A 25,366-nucleotide genomic window follows, 5' to 3' on the forward strand; every position below is an offset into this window, starting at 1 on the left:
AACTCCTATTTTTAAAAATTTCTGGGCCAGTTCTCTAATTTTCTTATTTTTTTTCCCTCTTCTATTTGTTTTATATTCTATTTTCAGGGGAGATTTCCTCAACTTTCTCTTCCAACTCTTCCACTGAGTTTTACATTTTAGAATAATGTATACATTTGAAAAGGTATCACATTAGAAAAATATAACATTTAGAGAACAGAAAAATCTATTAAAATATGATTTTTGTTTTCTTGTTCTGCACAGCCTGTTTCCTCCCAGTTGCTTTTTTCTGTTTTTGTCTTTCATTATCAAATCCTCTCTTCAAGTGTCTGGTGATCCTTGGCTGTCTTGTTCATATAAAATAGTATGAACTAAAAAGCTAAGAGGAAGTTCTGTGTTTGGATGGAGCTCGTTAATGGTGGGGTCCACTAAAAAGTAACTGGCTGTTTTCTTGGAGCACCCCTAGGGTGAGTATGTTTATAGCTGTGTATACGTGTCTTTCGCCTAGAGAAAACCCTTCCAAATCTCCTGCCTGAAGGGCTATACATACTGGTACTCTGGAAAGCAAGTGGCGGAGGCCTGGGGTCTCAAATCTAGCATTTAAGTATATTCATTATCCCTTTTCCAGTAGGGTGGTTCACATTGGAATGTGCCTGATCTCTCAGACCATAGACATTTTGTACACTTTTCAGAGAATTAAACTTTCAGTCTTTTGCTGACATAGGGAAGGGAATCTAATTCCTCTTTCAGAAGCTTCTGACCAGTTGTCATGTCTTCAGTTCTACCTTCATCTTTACTTGCAGCTCCTGAGCTTCTGGAGAATTTTACAGTGTAAGTCAAGCTGCTGCTTTGTTTTTTGCCTACCGCTGACTTAAGGTTCAGCTTTCTTAGGTTGCTTCGTTGTCACTTGTTATCTGTTTTCCAAGTAACAATATTTTATTGCTACTGTTTTTTCTTTTGTTTTCTTATTCTTTGAGGGTTTATCTTTAACTGCCCTTGTTGTCCCTGCAGTGGAATTTAAGGAGGGAACAGAGCTAAATGCTTGCACTAAAGGTGCCAGGTTTAAACTAAAGTTCCTCTCTGCTCTTTTATATACTACAGAATCACAGTTCCTACATGTTGAAGGGATCCCTAAGAGGGCAGGTAGTAAACTCTTCAAAGAGCAAAAATGTTTAATTTGCAGATAAGGTGGTTAAAACGCCAGAAGCTGAGTGTCTTGCCCCAAGACATACAAAGTCACACAGATAGAGAACATAATATTCTATGTATCTTAAATAATTATCTCTCAAAGGTTGTTTGTTTTTCTAATTTAGTATAATTTCAGCTATAGCTAGATCCTTTTCTGTATTACCTTGGCATCCTCTTCCACTGGGCAGATGAGTTCTTATTAAGATATTAGGTGTTAAACTACAGTCATGTGCCACATAATGATGTTTCGATCAATGACAGACCACACATATGATGGTGGTCCCATAAGACTATAATGGAGCTAAAAAATTCTATTGTCTAGTGACATCATAGCTGTCATAATGTCATAGTGCAATGGATTGTTTGTGGTAATGCCAGCCTACTGTGCTGCCAGTCATATGTAAGTATGGCACATACAATTATGTACAATGAAGGATAATAATCGACTGTGTTACTGGTTTATGTATTTACTATACTATACTTTTTATCATTATTTTATAATGTACTTCTAGTTACATATACATAAAAGAGTTAACTTTAAAACAGTGTCAGGCAGGTCCTTCAGGAAGTATTCCAGAAGAAGGCATTGTTACCACAGGAGTGAGGGCTCCATGAGCGTCACTGCCCCCAAAGACCCTCCAGGGGGACAAAACATGGAGGTGGAAACAATGATACTGATGATCCTGACCCTGGTTAGGCCTAGCCTAATGTGCGTCTCCGTTTTTAACAAAAAAGCTTAAAAAGTAAAATAAAAAAATTTAAAAATAGAAAAAAGCTACAGAATAAAGATACTAAAAAAGCATTTTTGTACAGCTATAAAATGTGTTTGTTTTGAGCTAAGTGTTATTACAAAAGAATCAAAAATTAAAAAAATAAAAGTTCATAAAGTTATAGTAAGGTAAGATTATTTTGAAGAAAGAACTATCGTTTAAATAAATTTAGTGTAGCCTAAGTGTACAGTGTTATAAAGTCTGTAGTAGTGCACAATAATCCTAGGCCTTCACATTCACTCACTGCTCACTCATTTATTAGCCCAGAGCCACTTCCAAGCTCCATTCGTAAGTGCCCCAGACAGGTGTACCATTTTTTTTCCTGTATACCTTACCTTATATTTTTCTGTACCTTTTATAGGTTTAGATACAAAAATACTTACCATGTGTTATAACTGCCTACAGTATTCAGTACAGTACCATGCTATACAGGTTTGTAGCCTAGGAGTAACAGACTATACCATACAGCTTAGATGTGTAGTGGGCGGTACCATCTAGTTTGTATAAGTACACTCTATGATGTTTGCACTATGATGAAATTGCGTAATAACACATTCCTCTGAATGTATCACTGTTGTTAAGCTATACATGGCTGTTATAAAATGTGGTTAAACGTGAAGTTGGCTTATAATAATTTCAGACACAACCAAGTTTTTAAAGCAGTGGATATGCCTTAGCTATATCCTTTTGAGAAATGTATATAAAGAATTTTATATACATTTTATATATATGTATATAATTTTATATACACTGCGCTGGACGCAGTGGCTCATGTCTGTAATCCCGGCACTTTGGAAGGCCAAGGCGGGCAGATCACTTGAGCCCAAGAGTTCCAGAGCAGCCTGGCCAATATGGCAAAACCCTGTCTCCAATAAAAATTCACATATTAGCCAGGCATGGTGGCACACACCTGTAATCCCAGCTTCTCAGGAGGCATAAGAATCGCTTAAACCCAGGAGGTGGAGGCTGCAGTGAGCCAAGATTGAGACTGTCTCAAAAAAAAAAAAAAAAAAAAAAGAATTTTACAGAGTATCAAAATATAATTTAAATGTAGTTTGTATAGTTTTTTAAATGGTAAATCAATTATTTTTAATTTTCAAGAAATATTTAAAATGGAAAAAACACCTTGGTTTGTTTGAAGTTCCATCATTTATCTGTTAAATTTTATAAGAAAACACAGGCTTTGACAAAAAGGCATTTGTAGAGAAAAAAAGGACTGGGATTTAGGAAAGATTCAACTTATTTTAAAATGATGCTACTTTTTTTTTTCCAGTGTAATATAGGCTACAGCCTTAAAATATTACTAAAGTATAATAATAAAATACTTTTGATAAAATAATTCCTTGTAGTCCATAAAAGTTTTAAGAGCTTTATAAAACTGGGCACTAACAGAGCTTTCATAAATGCAGCACTCTAGAGAGGAAAATGAAGAATGAAGAGAAAACTGTCCTTAAATACTTACAGATTCTTTTCTGCCCATAGTTTTGCTGTGTGAGCGGGAACGTGAGATGTTGCTAAAAAAGGAATCTTTTTTAGTAGCAGATGAAGGTGGAGAGCCAGTGAATTCTCTTCCTCCAGGCAAACTCTCAACGCTTGGAGATGAACTGATGTTTTTAGAACTTTGCCCTGTAAGAAAAATTAAGTAGAAATAATGAAACACCAGACTCTTTCACTAAGCTATTGAATCTACTGTTTTTAATAAATGATGATCAATTATGATACCACTAGGTTGATACTATCAACATAATGACACTATGGAGTATTAAAATGCAGGCATTTTTATGTATCAGAATAGCCACTAGTTTTTAAAAAAACAGTGAAGGTATCTACCACTATAGTTTTCTATGTTTTTTATACTGTGATTATCCAAGCATTGCACACATATAAAAAGAACTAAAAAAAAAAAAAAATCAAAGTTTCAGTAAACAATGGTTAAATGACTGGGTTTTTCTTCACTAATGGAATAATCCCTTAATTACTGAAACCAGAATCTATTATACTGCACTTTACATTAGCAAGATTACAAAATCCAAATCTTTGGCCAAAGTTTTTCAAAAAAGCATCTCTCCTCTTCCCTCTGGTAAGGGAAGGTGTCACAGAAAATTCAGGAACATTAACATTTTAGCAAAATCCTGAAGAAGGTGAAGTACCCGCTTTGCAGAAAATATGCAAGAACAGCAAGTACTAAGGCCCTAATGCAGGATCTTCGTGTGTTCAAAGAGATCACAAAGTGACCAGTATGGTTAGAGCTAAGAGCGAAGAGGAGAAGGGTGAGAGATGAGGTTTGAGAGCAAGCAGGGGAATCAGAACAGGTAGGGATTTGTAGATGATTTTGATTAGTTTTATTCTGAGAAGGGAAGCTATGGGATGTCATTAGAGGGTTTGAGGAGAGGAGTGACATTTGACTTACATTTTAAAAGGACTGCTCTGGCTGTTGTATTGAGAACAGAATCAGAGATGGGCAAGCGGGGGTGAGTCAGGGGAAACACAGGCAAAAGCAGAGGAACGAATTTTTGCTAACGCAAAAATGTGAGTACTCAGAATGATCATAACTTGGTGGTGAGAGGTGGTCACATTTTGGACAAAACTGACTGGATTTACGGAAGAACCCATTAGGAGTATGAGAGAAAGAAAAGAGTCAAGCTTAACTTCCAATTTTTGGCCTAAGCAAGAAGAATGATGGAGCAGCTATTTACTGAGGTCAGGAAGAGTGAAGGGAAGCAGGTTTTAGGAATAAATCAGCAGTTTAGTTTTAGACCTGCTGAGTCTATGATGCCTAGTCAGATATCCAAACAGAGATGTCACATAAGCAGTGGGAAATGAGTCTGGATTTTAGGGGAGAGATGTGAGCTAGAGATATACATTTGAAGTCAGTACCATAGAGACTGTATTTAAACATGAGGTTATCAACGGAGAAGGGATAGAGAGAAAAAGGATTTAGGCCCACAGATTGGCCCCTTGGAAATGTTACAATTTAAAAGTCAGAGATATCACAAGAAAGCAGCAAGGCTGACTGAGAAGCAGCAGCCAGAGATAGGAAGAAAATCAAGTAGATAATAATAGATACTTTCTAGACTAACATTCTCTAATCTTGGGTCAAAGGTTGTTACAATATAGTTAGAATAGTAATTATCTACTCCCAGTACCTGGGAGTCCCTGATTGTCCCTGATCTCCAGACAATTTTATTACACTGCAGCTTCCTCTGCATTAAACATTAGGGATTCAGATTAAGTTTCTTCCTCCCAGAGTGCAGAACCTAGGGGTAAGGAGGTAAATGATAAACCAAGAATGCTAACAAGAATGTTATATTTCTTAGGAGCGAGCTATTACCTTTCCCTTGGATAGAAGGAGAGAGTCAAGCCACATTTCAGAAGGAAGTGTGGCAGATTTGGAGGGCTGACATATCCCTCTTTAAGGAAATACTTGTGACTTCAAGGAAGATGGTTAGCTGATAGCCTTTAGCTATTAGATTGTTCAGGATCTGCCTCAGGTTTTGAACTAACATCATGCTCTTCTCAGGGCGGTTCCCAGCTAGTGACTGGGAATAAAGGGTCTACCCATTTCCAGTCAATACAGGACTCCTTTAATAGGAAATCTTGGCTGCAGAGTTTCCCTTTGAACTGGCAGACTTGTTAGATCTGCATCATGGTCTGTCCCCATCCCTCTGCCCAACTCTGATCCCTCCTCTTTTCCTTTCACCTGTGTTATTCCCCCAATAAACTTTCTGTACTTCTATCTCAGGGTCTGCTTCCTGAAGAATCCAACCTGTAATGCATGATATTGGAGCTGAGCCTTGAAGGACCCCTGAAGTTAGGAAAGAGTACAGAACAGGCCCCAAGGCCTAGAAGTATCCTATGCTTATAAGGGCCTAGACTACGAAAATTCCACCTAGGCCTTTATTTCTTCCCTTCTCTCCCTCCATGTTTCCCACCCACCACCAGGACTCCAGGCCTTAACTTCCCAGGGATACTTCTTCATGGTAATAATCTCAATAACACGGGGTTCTAGAATATTAGAACCGAAAAAGATCTCAGGAACCACCTATTTTCTTTTTTAAAAATTATCCCACTTATATGCGAATACACTTTCCTTATAAATAGATTAACTGTGAAAACACTTTGAGATATAATTCATGTCATAACTTTCACCTTTTAAAAGAACATAATTCAGTGTTTTTTAAAGTACATTTACAGAGATGCGTGACCATCAAAACTATCTACTTTAGAACAACTTAATCACTGAGAAAAGAAAACTCATGACCATTAGCAGTTATTTCCAGTATACCCCCTCTTCCCACAGTCCCTGCAATCACAATCTATTTCTGGCTCTATGAATTTGCCTTTTCTAGACATGTCATGTAAATGGAGTGATACTGTATGTGGTCTTCTGTGACGGGCTTCTTTCTCTTCGGACAGTGCTTAAAAGTTCATCTATGTTATAGCATGTATTAGCACTTCATTCCTTTTCATTGCCAAATGATATTCCATTGTACGGGTACCACATTTGGTTTATATACTCATCAGTTGATGAACATTTAGCTTATATACATTTTTGGCTATTATGAATAATGCTGCTATGAACATTCCTGTTTAAGTTTTTATGTGGACATATTGTTTCCCTTTGTCTCACATGGATATCTAGAAGTGGAACTGGTGGGTCAATATGGCAACTCTGCATTTAACATTTTGAGAAACTGCCTGTTTTCAAAAGTGACTACACCATTTTACATTTTCATGGATATTGTATAAGGGCTCCAATTTCTCCACATGCTTGTCAACACTTACTATCAGCTATCTTTTTATTTCAGCCATCCTAGTGGGTGTGAGATGATATCTCATTGTGATTTTGATTTGCAATTTCCCAATGGCTCATGATGCTTAGCATCTTTTCAGGTGCTTATTAGACACTCATCTTCTTCAGAGAAATGTTTGTTCAAATCCTTTGCCCATTTAAAAATTGGGGTATGTTCCTTTTTATTTTTGAGTTGTAAGTGTTCTTCATATGTTCTGGGTGCAAGTTCCTTATCAAACATATGACTTGCAAGAAATTCTTCTTTTCTGTGTATATCTTTTCACTTTCTTAATGGTGTCCTTGGAAGCCCAAAACTGCTTAATTGGATGAAGTCTCATCTATCTATTTTTTCTTTTGTTGCTTGTGCTCATGGTGTCATATCTAAGAAACTACTGCCTAACCTGTCATGAAGATTTACTCAAGTTTTCTTCTAAGGGTGTTATAACTCCTGCATTTAATTCTATGACTTATTTTGAGTTAATTTTTGTATACAGCATGAAGAAGTAGCTCAAGTTCATTCTTTTGCATGTGGGTATCTAGTTTTCCCACAACTATTTGTAAACAGGACTACTATTTCCACATAAATAATCTTGGCATCCGTGTTGAATATCAACTTACCATACTCTCAACTCTGTTCCATTTATATATGATGATCTTTATGTCAGTATCATATTGTTTTGATTAAAATAACTATATAACAAGTTTTGAAATCAAGACATGTGAGTTCTCCAGCTTTGTTCTCTTTCAAGATTGTTTTGGCCACTGGGGGTGCTTTGCATTTCCATATGAATTTTAGGATCAGTTTGCCATTTTCTCCAAAAAAGACATCTGGGATTTAGATAGGGATTACAGTGAATATGCAGATCAGTTTGGTAGTACTGCCATATTAACAATACAAGATTTATGAAAAATAAATTTATATTATCTTTTGTATTTACCTACACAGCTACCTTTATCAGAACTCTTTTTCTTTGTGTGGATTTGAACTGATGTCTAGTGTCCTTTCATTTCAGCCTGAAGGATTTCTTTATTATGTCTTATAGGGAAGGTTTACTAGTATTGAATACTCTTAGTTTCTATTTTTCTGTAATTGTCTGAATTTCTCTTTCCTTTTTGAAGGATAGTTTTATTGGATATATAATAGAATTCTAGACTGACTGGCTTTCCATCACTTTGAATATGTTATCCTACTGCCTTCCTGACTCTCTGGTTTTTGATGAGAAGTCAGCTGTCAATCTTACTCTGAGGAACTCTTGTATATCATGAGCTGTTCTTCTATTGCTGCTTTCAAGACTCTCTTTGTTGTCAGCTTTTGACAGTCTGACTATGATGTATCTAGGTGTAGATCTCTGAGTTTATCCTGCTTGGAGTTAACTGGACTTCTTTGAGGTATGTACTAATGCTTTTCATAAAAATTGTGAAATATTTCAGGCAGCATTTCTTCAAATATTCCATCTGCCCCTCTCTTTTCCTTCTGTCCCTCTGAGGCTCTCACTATCTGTATGTTATTATGCTTCATGGTGTTCTGCAGGTCCTTGGGGCTCTTTTTGTTTTTCTTTATTCTTTGTCTTTCTGTTGCTCTAACTGGATAATTTCAGTTGACATATATTCCAAATTCTCATTCTTTGTCAGCTCAAATCTGCTGTTGAGCCCCTGTAGTAACTTTTAAAATTTCAGTTGCTGTATTTTTCAACTTCAGAATATCTATTTAATTCTCTTTTTATAAAGCCCCTATTTTTTTACTGATCTTCTCTATTTGATGAGACACTATTCTCATTCATTCCTTTAGTTCTTTAGACAGGGTTTCTTGCAGTTCTTTGACATATTTACAGTAGCTGACTTAAAGTCTTTATCCAGTAAGTTTAATGTCCAGGCTTCCTCTGACACAGTCTGTATTGCCTGCTTTTTCCCCTTTGTGTGGGCCATATTTTCCTGTGTTTTTTTTTCCTCATGCCTTATAATTTTATTGAAAACTGGACATTTTAATAATATGTGGCAACTCTGGGAATCAGATCCTTTTCCACCATCTGAACTTGTTTTTCCTGTTATTTGTTGCTGTTTTAGTAACTTTATTAAATTAATTCTGTGAAGTCTATATTCTTTGTTGTGTGTGGTCATGGAAGTTTCTGCCTGGTTAGCTTAGTGGTCCATTAAGAGACAGAGATTTCCTTTCATTAAATGCCTTGAACCAATAAGTCTGTTAGCCTTTGCCAGGGGCTCTTTGTATGTATTGTGACAGCAGTCAGTTTACAACTCTTAGCCTTCATTCCTGCCTCTGCAGAGCCTTAAGTTCACTAAGAGTAGAGAGATTATGCCCTTCTCAAGTCTTCCCTGGGCATGTGCACAATACTGCACACCTGTGTGGTCTTCTAGAATCCCAGGAATATGCTGGAGCTTTTCAAAGCCCCTTATGGACATCTCATTCCCCAGATTTTCCTTTTCAGTTTTTGGCTAGCCTCTGATTTTCCTTGTTAAATTTTTGGCTAGCATTTTGTTTTCTCCAACTGGTAATGCTGCCTTAGGCAGCTGTGATGTTTAATAATTCGTACTGACTATTTCAACATACACTTAAGGATAGGGTTTCTTAGCAGGCTCTGAATAAGGCCCTATGAGTGAGCTCTGGGGAGCTGCTGGACATGTCAAATGGTGACAATTCACTGGGGATAGAAGTTTTAGGGTACTCCAGATACATTGTGCATCGTCCTGTGGTTGTAAGGTTACTTACTAGTTGTCAAAGCTACTGTAGGGCTGGAAAGAGGGTGACGGGAATAGGGCAAGCTAATATGCCATAAAACTCGCTGTTCTTACTAAGATCCAGCCAGTTTTCCTTGATTGTTGTCATCCTTTGGTTAACTTCCGGAGTTCTGAAAAAGTTTATTTTGATCATTTTTGTCACTGTTCTTATGATTTTATGGAGGAATAGATTTTCAGGGGCCCCTGCCATGCTACTCCAAAAGTGCTTCTCTCTGCTGACTTGCTTTCTGAACCTACCTTGCTCTTAGAAATTTGTCTATGTCATATGTCCTCTTTTTAAGAGCTGTGAGGAAAAAATTTCTGTAACACTCTTGAGTAGTCATTTAGGTTTCTTCTAATGTTTAGCTGTTCCAAACAAAACATCAATAAACATTTTAGAAAGGTACATCTTTAGGCACAAACAGTTGGCTATTTCTCTACAAGGTAGAATTATATGAGTGGAACTGCTATGTATAACTATATGCACATTTTAAATTTAGATAAATAATTCCAAATTGCCTTAAGATTTTTAACAATTTATGAATCTGTTGCGATTTCTGAAGGCCTATCATCTTTGTGGAGACTGGATATGATGTGATATTTTATATATGTGTGTGTGTATGCACATGTGTTTATATGTAAATATAACATGACATTATATATTTATCTACTCATCTATTTATGTGGTTAATCAGATAGAGGAGGACTTCACTATGTTAGCTTAAAGCTTCCTGATAACTAGACGAGGCTGAGTATCTTTTAACATATTTCCAGCCCATTTTAAGGTCCTTTGTGAACTCTCTGCTCATTTTACTTTTCAAAACTGATTCAGGAAAGTTTTTTATAAATTCTGGAAATTAATCCTTTCTGTGTATGTCTACTTTTTCTTTTATGTCTTTTATTTTTAGGGTCCTGCTTAGGAAGCGTTTCTTACCCTAAGATAATATAGTGGAATATAATTTAGGTATTACAAATCTAGGTTTTTCCTTTGTTCTTTTCATAAATTTCTCCTTTTTTCCATGAATTTTTCCTTTCATGAATTTTCTCCTTGCTCCTTGGAACTCCTTAAGCCAGTGGCTTTTATTGCCTTGGAGGTGGTGGAAAGTGATAGCTAAAACAAAAGGACGGCTTAGTTTTGAATTTCAAATTACTTTTAAAAGGCCATAGAACAAAAGACAAATCAAGAAGCCATGGCATTTTGATTCACAAGGCTTTTTGACAAAATGAAAAAAAATCCATCTTTTTATAAGCTTATACAACTGAATTTATTCATCTCTTCTAAGTTTGGATTATTGACTTATAACCCTCCAGCGTTAGTGACTTTTTAAAGGAATTGCTGTAATGACTTTTGGGATTTTGTTGTTGTTCCCTTATTAAGGATTTCTACTTCTTCTTGGGTCAATTTCCTTCTTCTTGGGTCAATTTTCTTCTTCTTGGGATAATTCATATCTTCCTTTAAAAAACCATATGGGAGGCAGAATAATACCTAAGCCCTTAATTCCCAGAGTCTATGAATTTGTTACCTTACATGGCAGAAGAGACTTTGCAGGTGTGATTAAGGTTAAGGATGTTGAGATGGAGAGAGTATCTTGGGTTATCATCATGGGCCAACCTAACCCTGTGAGTTCTTGAAGAGGAAGGCAGAAGAATGAGCTACAGAGAACGAACTCAAGAAGAAAGAGGAGAGAGTTCAAACATGAGAAGGGCTTGACCTGGTGTTGCTGGCCTTAAGGATGGAGAAATGGGGCCATAAACCAAGGAATATGTCATCTTCCAGAAGCTGAGAATGGGTCTCAGTTAACAGACAGTAGGGGAATGAGGACCTTGGTCCTGTAGTTAAAAGGAACTGAATTCTGCCAACATAGCAAATAAACAAGGAAACAGATTCTTCCCCAGAGCCACCCAAAGCCTTGATTTTAGCCTAGAGAAACCTGCGTCAGACTTTTGACCTAGAGAAATGTTAAATAAATTTGTATTGTTTATATCACTAAGTTTGTGGTAATTTTTAAGTCAGCAAGAGAAAACTCTTCTACATTTTCAACTTATAAAGTTGTATATAGTAGTCTCTTACAGCAACTTGTCCTTCTGTATCTTCAGTTTTCATAATTCTTATTTTGAATGTGTTAGTATTTTTCTCTTATTTATTCTTGATCGGACTCACTGAATGTTGGGTTACTTCATTGTTTTTAAAGAACTATCTTTTGGTTTCACTCATGTAATCTGTTTTATTATGTGCTGTTCATCTTTTATCTTTATTCATACCTTTACTTACTTTAGTTGTATTTTGATGTTTGCTTTCTATCTTCCTGAGTTGTATGTTTAGATATTTTACAGTCTTTCTTTTCTAATAATTTCATTTCTTCTGAGTGGCCTTTTATCTCTGTCTTTCAGGGTTTTGGTATTTGGCACTATCATTATCATGAACTTCTACATTTGTAATTTTTAAACATTTCTTTATTAGTTCAAGAGATCTTTAGAAGAATGACTTTACCTTTACAAGTGATGGGATATGTGTGTGTATAAAATAAATAAGTATTTGGGAGCGGGGAGGGTAGCAGGTCTGTTGATAGACCTAAATTCTTACATGTCCCCAAAGGTCTATTTTTTTTCTTCCCATGTGAATGTTAGCATGGCTGAAAATAAGACTCTAGTTCAAAACAACTTTTCCTCAGAACTTTGAAAACAAACTTAAATGTCTTCCGGTCTTTGGTTTTACCAATGAGAAATCTGATGTCTATCTGATGATTATCTTATAAAAAAACTTTTTGTTTGTTCTCTCTGGAAGTTTCCTTGAAGTTTCGTAAATCTTTTATGGGGTTCCTAGGGTGTGTCATTTTTACTTTCATCCTGCTTATGAGATTTTTTTTTTCTATCTCTAGGCCAAGTATCTTTCTTCAGTTCTGGGAAATTTTCTTTATTACTCCTGTGATATTATACTCTACTTATCATCTCTAGACTCTCAATATTTGACATTACAGTTCAATTTCTGAGTTAATCTAAAATTTCAGGTAGAAGCATTAAATTTTTTTATACTCCTAGAAAAAGTTAGCATTTTGGGGACCATTATAACTTTTTTCATTTTCTTCCAAAATGAAAAAAATCGTTGTAAGCAGTTATATCTATTAAATCTTACAACATTTAGTTGTCTTGAATATTTTCTGAAGGGGGGAAGGCATTATATATCAAATCTAATTATATGAAATTTGCATGTAAAATTCTATCAAAATCTGTTGAAAAGTTTTTCCATTCAAAAGAAATTACAATATAATAAAACAAAAATCTTCAGAAGCTTTCCAGGTTTGTATAAATCAATTGTTTTCATGTTGAAATTATATTAAGACCCAAAAACCTTTTCTTTGATTCTAGATTTTATATGTATCGTAGCTGGGTAGTATTAATTTTTGTTTCCAACCTTCTCTACATACATAGTTCCCTAGTTTGCCTATTCTCCCTGCAAAAAAAAAAAATCAGAAAATTAAAATACACTTCAGCAATGTGATATTTGCAAAATGCTTGTCCATGTATATATCTGGACCTTTACATATATTATTTCATTTAATCCTAATGACATTGTGAGACGGTTATGTATGAGAAAATTGAGGCTTGGATGCTTTAATTCACTTGCTCAAGAACCCAGTTATGAATACCACTAGAAACGTAAGTTAAACCCAGATTTGTCCAAACTTAAAAGACTATGCTGGCTGGGTGCGGTGGCTCACGCCTATAATCCCAACACTTTGGGAGGCCAAGGCCGGTGGATCACCTGAGGTCAGGAGTTCATGACCAGCTTGGCTGACATGGCGAAACCCCGTCTCTACAAAAAAATATATAAATTAGCTGGGCGTGGTGGTGCGTGCCTGTAGTCCCAGCTACTTGAGCAGAATCAGGAGAATCACTTGAACCCTGTAGTCCCAGCTACTCAGGAAGAAGCAGGAGAACCCTGGAGGCAGAGGTTGCAGTGAGCTGAGATCGCACCACTGCATTCCAGCCTGGGTAACAACAGAGCAAGACTCTGCCTCAAAAAAACAAAACAAACAAAGAAAAAAAGACTATGCCAATATATATAATTAAATTTAAATTTCTGAATCCTGCAGAATGACTCCAAGGAATTATTATTTCAAAATGACAAAAAAAGTTTTGGAAATAGGCCTTTCTACCCAATTTTTAGGATACATATATTTTGTGAATGGCTTTTCCTAGGAACAGAAAATAACTGATGGTCAGGCTTCTTGTATTCAACTACTAGTGTTCCTGCTTATATTACAATGGACAAATTTCACTAAGGGCAGGAAGTGCGGTCATTACCAGTTTCACCTGCTGGGAAAAAAGCTAGCACAGTGCCTGCACATTGTGGGGCTACAATAAATGTTTGCTGATGTTCAATCTGGAATATCTGAAAATAATTATAAACACTAATGCTGATAACAGAATTACAATGTGAGCCACACATGCAATTTCTAATATTTTAGTATTCACGCTTAAAATGTAAAGATAAAATTATTTTAATAATCTATTATCAGCCTGACATGAAGACAAAAAATTGACACATTTTACATTCATTTTTTCATACTAAGTCTTCAAAATGCAGTGCATATTTTATACTCACAGCATACATTTCAAGAGCTCAGTGGCTACATGTGGCTAGGGGATACCATATTAGACAGCAACTAATGGTCATATTTTTCATGACATGAAGGTTATTATATTTTGTGACTATAAGGTAATGATATGTCTGGGAGAAATCTTTAGAATACCTGCTTTAATAAATTAGCTTATCAGTTCTTTACTGCATGAGAATAATTAAACATCCAGAAAGAATTTGAAAGCATTTGTTCCCTTGAGGGGGAAAAACACCCAGGTTTCTTTTGCAGCCATTATCCTGCTTAGTAAACTTCCTTTTCAGTGGTAATACTAAGATCAGCTCTTGTCAAAACTTATCTGTGAACTACAAAATTTCAAATTGGTGGTAGTATTAATAAGGAACCTAGCCTACATCTCATATTAAAAACATATGTTTCTCCTCAATTATAAAAATTAGCTTACTAACATTTTTGTGCCCTCTGGGAACACAAACATTCAGACCCTTAATAAAATGGAGTCACCACTGTAAACTAGTTCAACCATTGTGGAAGTCAGTGTGGCGATTCCTCAGGGATCTAGAACTAGAAATACCATTTGACCCAGCCATCCCATTACTGGGTATATACCCAAAGGACTATAAATCATGCTGCTATAAAGACACATGCACACATATGTTTACTGCGGCACTATTCACAATAGCAAAGAGTTGGAACCAACCCAAATGTCCAACAACGATAGACTGCATTAAGAAAATGTGGTACATATACACCATGGAATACTATGCAGCCATAAAAAATGATGAGTTCATGTCTTTGTAGGGACATGGATGAAACTGGAAAACATCATTCTCAGTAAACTATCGCAAGGATAAAAAACCAAACACCACATGTTCTCACTCATAGGTGGGAATTGAACAATGAGAACTCATGGACACAGGAAGGGGAACATCACACTCTGGGGACTGTTGTGGGGTTGGGGGAGGGGGGAGGGACAGCATTAGGAGATATACCTAATGCTAAATGACGAGTTAATGGGTGCAGCACACCAATGTGGCACATGGATACATATGTAACAAACCTGCATATTGTGCACATGTACCCTAAAACCTAAAGTATAATAATAAAAAGATAAAAAAAAAAAAGAAAATGGAGTCACCAGAACATGTTCCCAAAGGGATGATGGAGGGCACAGTCTACTGCCCATGCCTGCAGGTTCCACACCTGGAGATTTAACCAACGGATCAAAAATATAAAAAAAAAATATAAAATAACAGGCCGGATGCGGTGGCTCATGCCTGTAATCCCTGCACTTTGGGAGGCCGAGGCAGGCAGATCACTTGAGGTCAGGAGTTACAGATCAGCCTGGCCAACATGGTGAAACCCTGTCTCTATTAAAAATACAAAAATTAGCTGGGCATGGTGGCGCATGCCTGTAATCCCAGCTATTCAGGAGGCTGAGGCACAAGAATCACTTGAACCTGGGAGGCAGAGGTTGCAGTGAGCTGGGAGCGCAACACTGCACTCCAGTCTGGGCGATAGAGTGAGACTCAGTCTCAAAAAAAAAAAAAACAAAGAAAACAAACAACCAAACAATACAACACAAATAGCACAAATAAAAATACAGTATAACAGGCTGGGTGCAGTGCCTCCCACCTGTAATTTCAGCACTCTGGGAGGCCGAGGCAGGAGGACTGCCTGAGCCCAGGAGTTTGAGACCAACCTGGGCAACAGAGTGAGAACCAAACTGTGAGACAGAGTAGTGGTGCATGCCTGTAGTCCACTGATTTCTACAATAAAAATGAAAAAGTAGCCAGGTGTGATGGCACACACCTGTGGTCCTACCTATTTAGGAAGCTAACGAGAGAGAATTACTTGAGCCCAGGGGGTAGAGGCTGCAGTGAGACATGATTGCACCACTGCACTCCAGTCTGGGCAACAGAGTGGGACCCTGTCTCAACAACAACAACAACAAACCCAGTATAACATAGCATTTCCATTGTATTTGGTATTATAAGTAATCTAGAGATGAAGTATAGAAGAAAATGTGCATAGGTTATATGAAAACGCTATACCATTTTATATAAGAGACTTGAGCATATGTGGATTTTGGTATCCACAGGGGTCCTGGAACCAATCCCCCACAGATACTGAGGGACAACTGTATTTCCTCTGGAGATACATAGGAAAAGCCCAGGTACCTGGAGTAGTCTTGCCTCAAGACAAAAGGATGCACTCTCAGACTTCTCTGCCTTTTTCATATCTAGCATGCACAGAATCTGATCACATTTGTATGGCACACTGGAGTAAATGGATGTGGGCTTATCCAGGCTTCCCCTGGACAGCTCCTGAGCTGTTTGGTCAGTATTCTCAGCAAGCTTGTAACCCCATAAGCTACATAGAGGTTCCAAAGCTCTCGACATACCTTTTTTTTCGACAAAGAGAGGAACAGCACGAAACATTTTTGTTGCACTAAAATTTAAAGCCTATTCTTAGAGGCACATTCTAAAATATGCTGCTGGGGGCCCTGCCCAATTCCCTCTTCAGGTCCAAGGCACTTATTTCCCCCAGCTGCTGGAAATACTGGCTGCTGATGGCTCCCCTGAGTTCTTCTCTGGAAACTGCCCGCAGCTGAAGAGAGCTTCCTTGCCCAAGGTCATGCCCCTTACCTGGGAATTAACTCCAATCCAGTGACTGGTTTGAGTTGACAAGTAAAAGCTGGCCCCCTTGCCTCAAGGTGGACAACTCTAGAGGACTACCCCAGCCCCACAGGGTTCCAGCAGCAACTGCAAAGCGGTTTAGCTCTCCCCCTGCCAATGTTGCTTCTTTCACTCCCCAGGTACTGATCTCAAGGATGCTGCCCAATAAATGTCTTAACCATAAATCTGTCTCACAGTTTGGTCTTCAGGATTTCTGACCCATGACATTTATTTAAAATTATTTTAGATTGTAAGACATTCTTAAATACATTAAATATAGGCTCATTCTTAAGCCATCTAGGGTGTGCATGTATTAATGCATGTAGGTAGTCTTTCATTCATGACCAAACATGGGGAACGAGCCCTATGCAGAGTGAACTTATGAAATGCCTAAAGAAAGCTCTCTAGCACTGGGGAGGGAAGTATGAACATAACAGAAGCTCTTAAGAAACTCCCAAAATAGCCATGCAGGGAATACAGACTTGTATACACACTAACCTACAACCCTAGGTAGCAAAAGCGAACACTGAAGTACAAACAACAGCACTTTGTGTGCACAAAAGGGGGAGTGTCCAATCTTGTCTCAGACAATTAAGAGTGTGAGCTAGATCTTAAAACTCAAGAGGAAATGGTTGTGGTGGGTCAGGGAGGGTCCTTTGTAGTGAACACAGTATTTTCAAAGGCATTGTACTAGGAACATCTAGCTTAATCAGGGCCTGATTAAAACCTTTGGTGCTCCCTGCCATCAATATGTAATTGAAAATGATATCAATATCAAAGTAAAAAGAAAGATTAAGTTCAACAGAGTGCTTTCTAAAAAATTTGATGATTATTTCAATGTTTTTTGGGGGAGGATCAATTACCAAATTTTTTCCAAAGTTGAAGGTACCCCATTATACACCGTGGAATTCTATACAACCATACAAAAGAACATCATGTTCTTTGTAGGAACATAGATGGAGCTGGGGGCCATTATCTTTAGCAAACTAACACAGGAACAGAAAACCAAATACCGCATGTTCTCACTTATAAGTGAGAACTAATGATGAGAACACGTGGACACAAAGAGGAGAACAACAGACACTGGGGCTTACTTGAATGTGGAGGGTGGGAGGATGGAGAGAATAAAAAAAAACTATTGGGTACTAGGCTTAGTACCTGGGTGATGAAATAATCTGTATAGCAAACCCCCATGCCACACGTTTACCTATATAACAAGCCTGCACATGTACCACAGAAACTAAAATTAAAGGGTTTTTTTTTTTTTTTTTTTTAAGAAAAAAACCAAGTTGCTGGTACCCTAAACATGAGCTTAGTTTCCCTCTTGATCATCCAGTTTGGAGAGTGGAGGATAGTGGGAAGATGAGGCCAGATCAAGGGTCTGACAGATCAAGAAGAGCTCCTTATTCTCATCTTAAGGGGTCTGGCCTTTATTTCATTGGTGATTGATGGCAGTTACTACAGATTTTAGGCCAGAAAATTGAGTGAGGATTATAAGGGCTTGGTTGAGTGACTATCTGTTGCGTTGGTCCAGGCAAGAGATTATGGCCTTCAACTGAGTCTGTGGTGGTAGATTTGAGAGATGTTTACAGGGTAGAATTCCCCAAGCCACTATCTAGTGGGTCAGACACAGCTAGGATTGAGTCTGAACTCGGTTGATATCTAGTTGTATGGCCTTGAACAAGTCACTGACCCTCCACTGGCCATAGTTCTCATCTACAAGTGGCTGTGTGTCCTAAATGATAATGTAAAGGGTTTAGTGTGGTGTCTAGCATATGCTCTGCGTAGACATAAACCATGTCTAGTGGAAGGCATAGAGATGGCTTCCAAATCTAGAGCATATAGTTTAATATGCAGTACTCTGGATTGTGGATTCACAGGTTCTGTCTTGACAGGATCATTGAAACCCCTCCTGGTAGGACACTGGCTGCACTTCTCAATGATTTCCCACAGACTTCAACTAACTGGCACTAGGTATAGAACCATCATATATGCGTCACATAAGACTGCCTGGTAGAGCAACTGAAATCCAGGCCACAGTCTGCTTATTAAGTCATGTGCCCTGGTGTGAGCTATATCTGCACAGAAGTAGTTATCTTTTTTTTTTTTTTTTTTGGTAAGTTGCACAAAGTTACTGATCGGACGAGACAAAGCTGTGTCTAGCTATCTTATGTCCTTCCTTCCTTCCTTCTCTTTCCCTCTCTGAAACACTCAATAAAAGTACTGTGCCCTGTGTGCTCTATGTCATTGGAGGTAATTTGTCAAGAGCCTAAAATGACTGAATGAGCTTCATAGGCATCAGTGGAGATTCCTGACTGCAAAATGGCTGGGGGAGAAGGAAAGAGGAAGGAAAAATGCTTATTAAGCTCCTACCATGTCCCATGAGTAATATTTTCATGGATTTTTTATTACTAAATTCGATAGGAAATAAGAAAAGGGGGTGGGCATGTTACCAAATAGACAGGCAGAACCCCAGTACACCTGAGGTCATCTGAGGAAGGTGGACACTGGACACCCAAAGGCAAAATGTTCAGGAGGCCAGGAGGTCTACGGGGGGACTTGCTGGGAACGTATAACCTAGAGGAGCAGAAAGGCAAAAACCTGGGAACCCCTGTTCTGTGGCCACAGAAAGGGGATAACCTTGACTTTACATAGTGACCAAGACAATGAGGCATCTGGTCCCTATATAGTAACAGTTTGTTTCCTTGCAGACTTCAGTGATAGACAGCAAAAAGGCTAATGTCTACTAATGAAAGACATGCATCTTGCTGTCACAAGAGTGAACAGACACAGGTTGTACTTGATGCCTCTGGAATAGACATTCTCTAGCCTGACCACAAAAGTCAAACACTGTTGGATTGGGTACCTGCATGCAAACATGTGTCTTTAGAATATCAGAAATAATAAGAAAAGATAGATGTGTGGAATGAGCTCCTTCATTATTTGATTCTGAGAGTCAGAGAGGTATTTGAGGAAAGCACATAATGGTGCTATCATCACCACTACCTGAGCAGGTAGCACCCTAGAGCCCTCACTATGCAACAGGTGCTGTGATGATGTCCAGCAACAACCCTTGAAGTAGCTGCTCTTATTCCCTCTTTACAAATAAGAGGTTAAGTAACTTCCCCAGGTCATCCAGCAAGGCAGTGATGGAGCCTGAATTCAAACCCAGGCTTGACTCCAGGGCCTGTGCTAGACAAAACTGTACCACCCTCCCCGTCTCATAAGGGTTGTGCCAAGTGGGCTGATGTAAATGTGACCTAAAATTAGATTAAAGCAAAATAGAATGAGGCCTTTTGAAAGTAAAGGGCAAATTCTGATCTTGTTTTCAGTCCAAAAACAACTCATTTATTCAATGTCTTTTGGAATAGATGTTCCACAAAAATGCATTTTCTAGCTAACTGATGCTTCCCAAAATTCATTTTACATATATTTCTCTGCCTTAAAATGATTACACTGAACATAATGGAACTACTTGTTGTGTTTCAGGTCTATCACATCTCAACATAACCAGAGCAGCCAATCAATATAGTGCCATCTATGAGGACCATTTTTTGTTTTTTTGGTATCTTCCCTCACTCTTGTGAGTGGAAGCTGTCTCTTTTTCTTGTCATTACTCTGTCCTACTCCGGCTGACTGACTTGATATCCCTCTCCTTGTTCTACCAACTTGTTGCTTTTCATTTACACTGGGACATTTTTGTCAGTGCTTTCTTCTTGATGGTCCAGAGAGAAAGTCACCTCCAAACAAATGAGCTCTTACCACATTAATGTGACTCCCACATTATGCCTCAATTTAATATATAGTTTTTCTCCTGGAAGAAATCATAAGAAACTTAACAATGGTTACCCTTGGGGAAATGGGCTGGCAGAAAGGTGGGAGGAGAAAATGGAGATTCCCCTGCATCCCCATTTTTCATGTAGTACCTTTAATTAATTGGAATCATCTAATGTCACATATTTTAGTTTTACCTTAAGAATATCAACAGTGGTTAACCTGGACAGGAAGTTTTTTTTTTAACCTTTTTATATTTAAAACAATCTGATGTCATAGACATCTGTGTGTATGTATATGCATATTTACATCCATAACACAAATGTATATATACAAATATAAATTTTAAAGATACCTATGGAAATTATTTTAAAAAATCTAAATTTCTTTCCTAATGGTCCATTTTATGTTAATACCTAAATCTAGTCATCCCTCAGCATCCATGGGAGATTGGTTTCAGGACCGCTGTGGATACCAAAATCCAAGGATGCTATAGTCTCTTATATAAAATGGCGGTACTATTTTTAAATAACCTATGCATATCCTCCTTTATACTTTAAGTCATCTCTGAATTATTTATAATACCTAATACAATGTAAATGCTATGTAAATGGTGGTTGTACCATTTTGTGTAGGGAGTTATAAGAAAAATGTCTGTACATGTTCAGTAGAGAATCATTTTTTTTTTCTGAATATTTTTGACCTGTAGTTGGCTGAATCCAGAGATGTGAAACCCATGGATACAGAGGGCTGACTGTACTTCTGTTGTTACAAGTTCCAGAATCTCTTTAAAAATAGACTTTAAACCAACAAAGATCAAAGGAGACAAAGAAGGCCATTACATAATGGTAAATGGATCAATTCAACAAGAAGAGCTAACTATCCTAAATATATATGCACCCAACACAGGAGCACCCAGATTCATAAAGCAAGTCCTGAGTGACCTACAAAGGGATTTAAACTCCCACACAATAATAATGGGAGATTCTAACACCCTACTCTCAACATTAGACAGATCAACGAGACAGAAAGTTAACAAGGATATCCAGGAATTGAACTCAGCTCTGCACAAAGTGGACCTAATAGACATCTACAGAACTCTCCACCCCAAATTAACAGAATATACATTTTTTTCAGCACCACACCACACCTATTCCAAAATTGACCACATAGTTGGAAGTAAAGCTCTCCTCAGCAAATGTAAAACAACAGAAATTATAACAAACTGTCTCTCAGACCACAGTGCAATCAAACTAGAACTCAGGATTAAGAAACTCACTCAAAACCGCTCAACTACATGGAAACTGAACAACCTGCTCCTGAATGACTACTGGGTACATAATGAAATGAAGGCAGAAATAAAGATGTTCTTTGAAACCAACGAGAACAAAGACACAACATACCAGAATCTCTGAGACACATTCAAAGCAGTGTGTAAAGGGAAATTTATAGCACTAAATGCCCACAAGAGAAAGCAGGAAAGATCCAAAATTGACACCCTAACATCACAATTAAAAGAACTAGAAAAGCAAGAGCAAACACATTCAAAAGCTAGCAGAAGGCAAGAAATAACTAAAATCAGAGCAGAACTGAAGGAAATAGAGACACAAAAAACCCTTCAAAAAATTAATGAATCCAGGAGCTGGTTTTTTGAAAAGATCAACAAAATTGATAGACCGCTAGCAAGACTAATAAAGAAGAAAAGAGAGAAGAATCAAGTAGATGCAATAAAAAATAAAAAAGGGGTTATCACCACCGATCCCACAGAAATACAATCTACCATCAGAGAATACTACAAACACCTCTACGCAAATAAACTAGAAAATCTAGAAGAAATGGATAAATTCCTCGACACATACACCCTCCCAAGACTAAACCAGGAAGAAGTTGAATCTCTGAATAAACCAATAACAGGCTCTGAAATTGTGGCAATAATCAATAGCTTACCAACCAAAAAGAGTCCAGGACCTGATGGATTCAAAGTCGAATTCTACCAGAGGTACGAGGAGGAACTGGTACCATTCCTTCTGAAACTATTCCAATCGACAGAAAAAGAGGGAATCCTCCCTAACACATTTTATGAGGCCAGCATCATCCTGATACCAAAGCCTGGCAGAGACACAACCAAAAAAGAGAATTTCAGACCAATATCCTTGATGAACATTGATGCAAAAAGCCTCAATAAAATACTGGCAAACCGAATCCAGCAGCACATCAAAAAGCTTATACACCATGATCAAGTGGGCTTCATCCCTGGGATGCAAGGCTGGTTCAACATATGCAAATCAATAAATGTAATCCAGCATATAAACAGAACCAAAGACAAAAACCACATGATTATCTCAATAGATGCAGAAAAGGCCTTTGACAAAATTCAACAACCCTTCATGCTAAAAACTCTCAATAAATTAGGTATTGATGGGACGTATCTCAAAATAATAAGAGCTATCTATGACAAACCCACAGCCAATATCATACTGAATGGGCAAAAACTGGAAGCATTCCCTTTGAAAACGGGCACAAGACAGGGATGGCCTCTCTCACCATTCCTATTCAACATAGTGCTGGAAGTTCTGGCCAGGGCAATCAGGCAGGAGAAGGAAATAAAGGGTATTCAATTAGGAAAAGAGGAAGTCAAATTGTCCCTGTTTGCAGATGACATGATTGTATATCTAGAAAACCCCACTGTCTCAGCCCAAAATCTCCTTAAGCTGATTAGCAACTTCAGCAAAGTCTCAGGATACAAAATCAATGTACAAAAATCACAAGCATTCTTGTACACCAATCACAGACAAACAGAGAGCCAAACCATGAGTGAACTCCTATTCACAATTGCTTCAAAGAGAATAAAATACCTAGGAATCCAACTTACAAGGGATGTGAAGGACCCCTTCAAGGAGAACTACAAACCACTGCTCAATGAAATAAAAGAGGATACAAACAAATGGAAGAACATTCCATGTTCATGGGTTGGAAGAATCAATATCGTGAAAATGGCCATACTGCCCAAGGTAATTTATAGATTCAATGCCATCCCCATCAAGCTACCAATGACTTTCTTCACAGAATTGGAAAAAACTACTTTAAAATTCATATGGAACCAAAAAAGACCCCGCATCACCAAGTCAATCCTAAGCCAATAGAACAAAGCTGGAGGCATCATGCTACCTGACTTGAAACTATACTATAAGGCTATAGTAACCAAAACAGCATGGTACTGGTACCACAACAGAGACATAGATCAATGGAACAGAACAGAGCCCTCAGAAATAACGCCCCATATCTACAACTATCTGATCTTTGACAAACCTGACAAAAACAAGCAATGGGGAAAGGATTCCCTATTTAATAAATGGTGCTGGGAAAACTGGCTAGCCATATGTAGAAAGCTGAAACTGGATCCCTTCCTTACACCTTATACAAAAATTAATTCAAGATGCATTAAAGACTTACACGTTAGACCTAAAACCATAGAAACCCTAGAAGAAAGCCTAGGCAATACCATTCAGGACATAGGCATGGGCAAGGACTTCATGTCTAAAACACCAAAAGCAATGGCAACAAAAGCCAAAATTGACAAATGGGATCTAATTAAACTAAAGAACTTCTGCACAGCAAAAGAAACTACCATCAGAGTGAACAGGCAACCTACAGAATGGGAGAAAATTTTTGCAACCTACTCATCTGACAAAGGGCTAATATCCAGAATCTACAATGAACTCAAACAAATTTACAAGAAAAAAACAACCCCATCAAAAAGTGGGCGAAGGACATGAACAGACACTTCTCAAAAGAAGACATTTATGCAGCCAAAAAACACATGCAAAAATGCTCATCATCACTGGCCATCAGAGAAATGCAAATCAAAACCTCAATGAGATACCATCTCACACCAGTTAGAATGGCCATCATTAAAAAGTCAGGGAACAACAGGTGCTGGAGAGGATGTGGAGAAATAGGAACACTTTTACACTGTTGGTGGGACTGTAAACTAGTTCAACCATTGTGGAAGTCAGTGTGGCGATTCCTCAGGGATCTAGAACTAGAAATACCATTTGACCCAGCCATCCCATTACTGGGTATATATCCAAAGGACTATAAATCATGCTGCTATAAAGACACATGCACACGTATGTTTGTTGCGGCACTATTCACAATAGCAAAGAGTTGGAACCAACCCAAATGTCCAACAATGATAGACTGGATTAAGAAAATGTGGCACATATACACCATGGAATACTATGCAGCCATAAAAAATGATGAGTTCATGTCCTTTGTAGGGACATGGATGAAACTGGAAAACATCATTCTCAGTAAACTATCGCAAGGACAAAAAACCAAACACCGCATGTTCTCACTCATAGGTGGGAATTGAACAATGAGAACACACGGACACAGGAAGGGGAACATCACACTCTGGGGACTGTTGTGGGTTGGGGGGAAGGGGGAGGGACAGCATTAGGAGATATACCTAATGCTAAATGACGAGTTAATGGGTGCAGCAAACCAACACGGCACATGGATACATATGTAACAAACCTGCATATTGTGCACATGTACCCTAAAACCTAAAGTATAATAATAAAAAAATAAAAATAATATATGTCCTGTGTGTGTGCCCGTGTTTAAAGCTTTTTGATTTGTGAATAAATTCATAAATAAATATGTCTTGACAAAGGTTTCTGGGGGTAAGTATGCAATTTCTAAAACTAATTTTGAAGAACCTCACTGAGTTAAGTCTTTGATAAACAAAGTCTGCTGTGGCTTTTTTTTGGTGTGTGATTGCAACCTACACTGCAAGATATAAAATGAAATTTTTGAATAATTCTCTAAAAATTACTTACTGATACAAAT

At 37.8% G+C, this 25,366-nt stretch overlaps 1 protein-coding gene across 7 annotated transcripts in view; it reads right to left on the reverse strand.

The window, feature by feature from the left end:
* TBC1D5 (TBC1 domain family member 5) overlaps window positions 1–25,366 on the reverse strand; it is a 581,319-nt gene that overhangs the window by 52,421 nt on the left and 503,532 nt on the right. For all 7 annotated transcript variants that reach the window (XM_030816874.1, XM_030816879.1, XM_030816878.1 and 4 more), the window contains one exon: window positions 3,400–3,563. In XM_030816874.1, coding sequence (XP_030672734.1) covers window positions 3,400–3,563 — 164 coding nt within the window. The remainder of the gene's footprint in view (window positions 1–3,399; window positions 3,564–25,366) is intronic.

The sequence above is a fragment of the Nomascus leucogenys genome, chromosome 8 (genome assembly GCF_006542625.1).
Source record: "Nomascus leucogenys isolate Asia chromosome 8, Asia_NLE_v1, whole genome shotgun sequence".
Classification (NCBI taxonomy): domain Eukaryota; kingdom Metazoa; phylum Chordata; class Mammalia; order Primates; family Hylobatidae; genus Nomascus; species Nomascus leucogenys.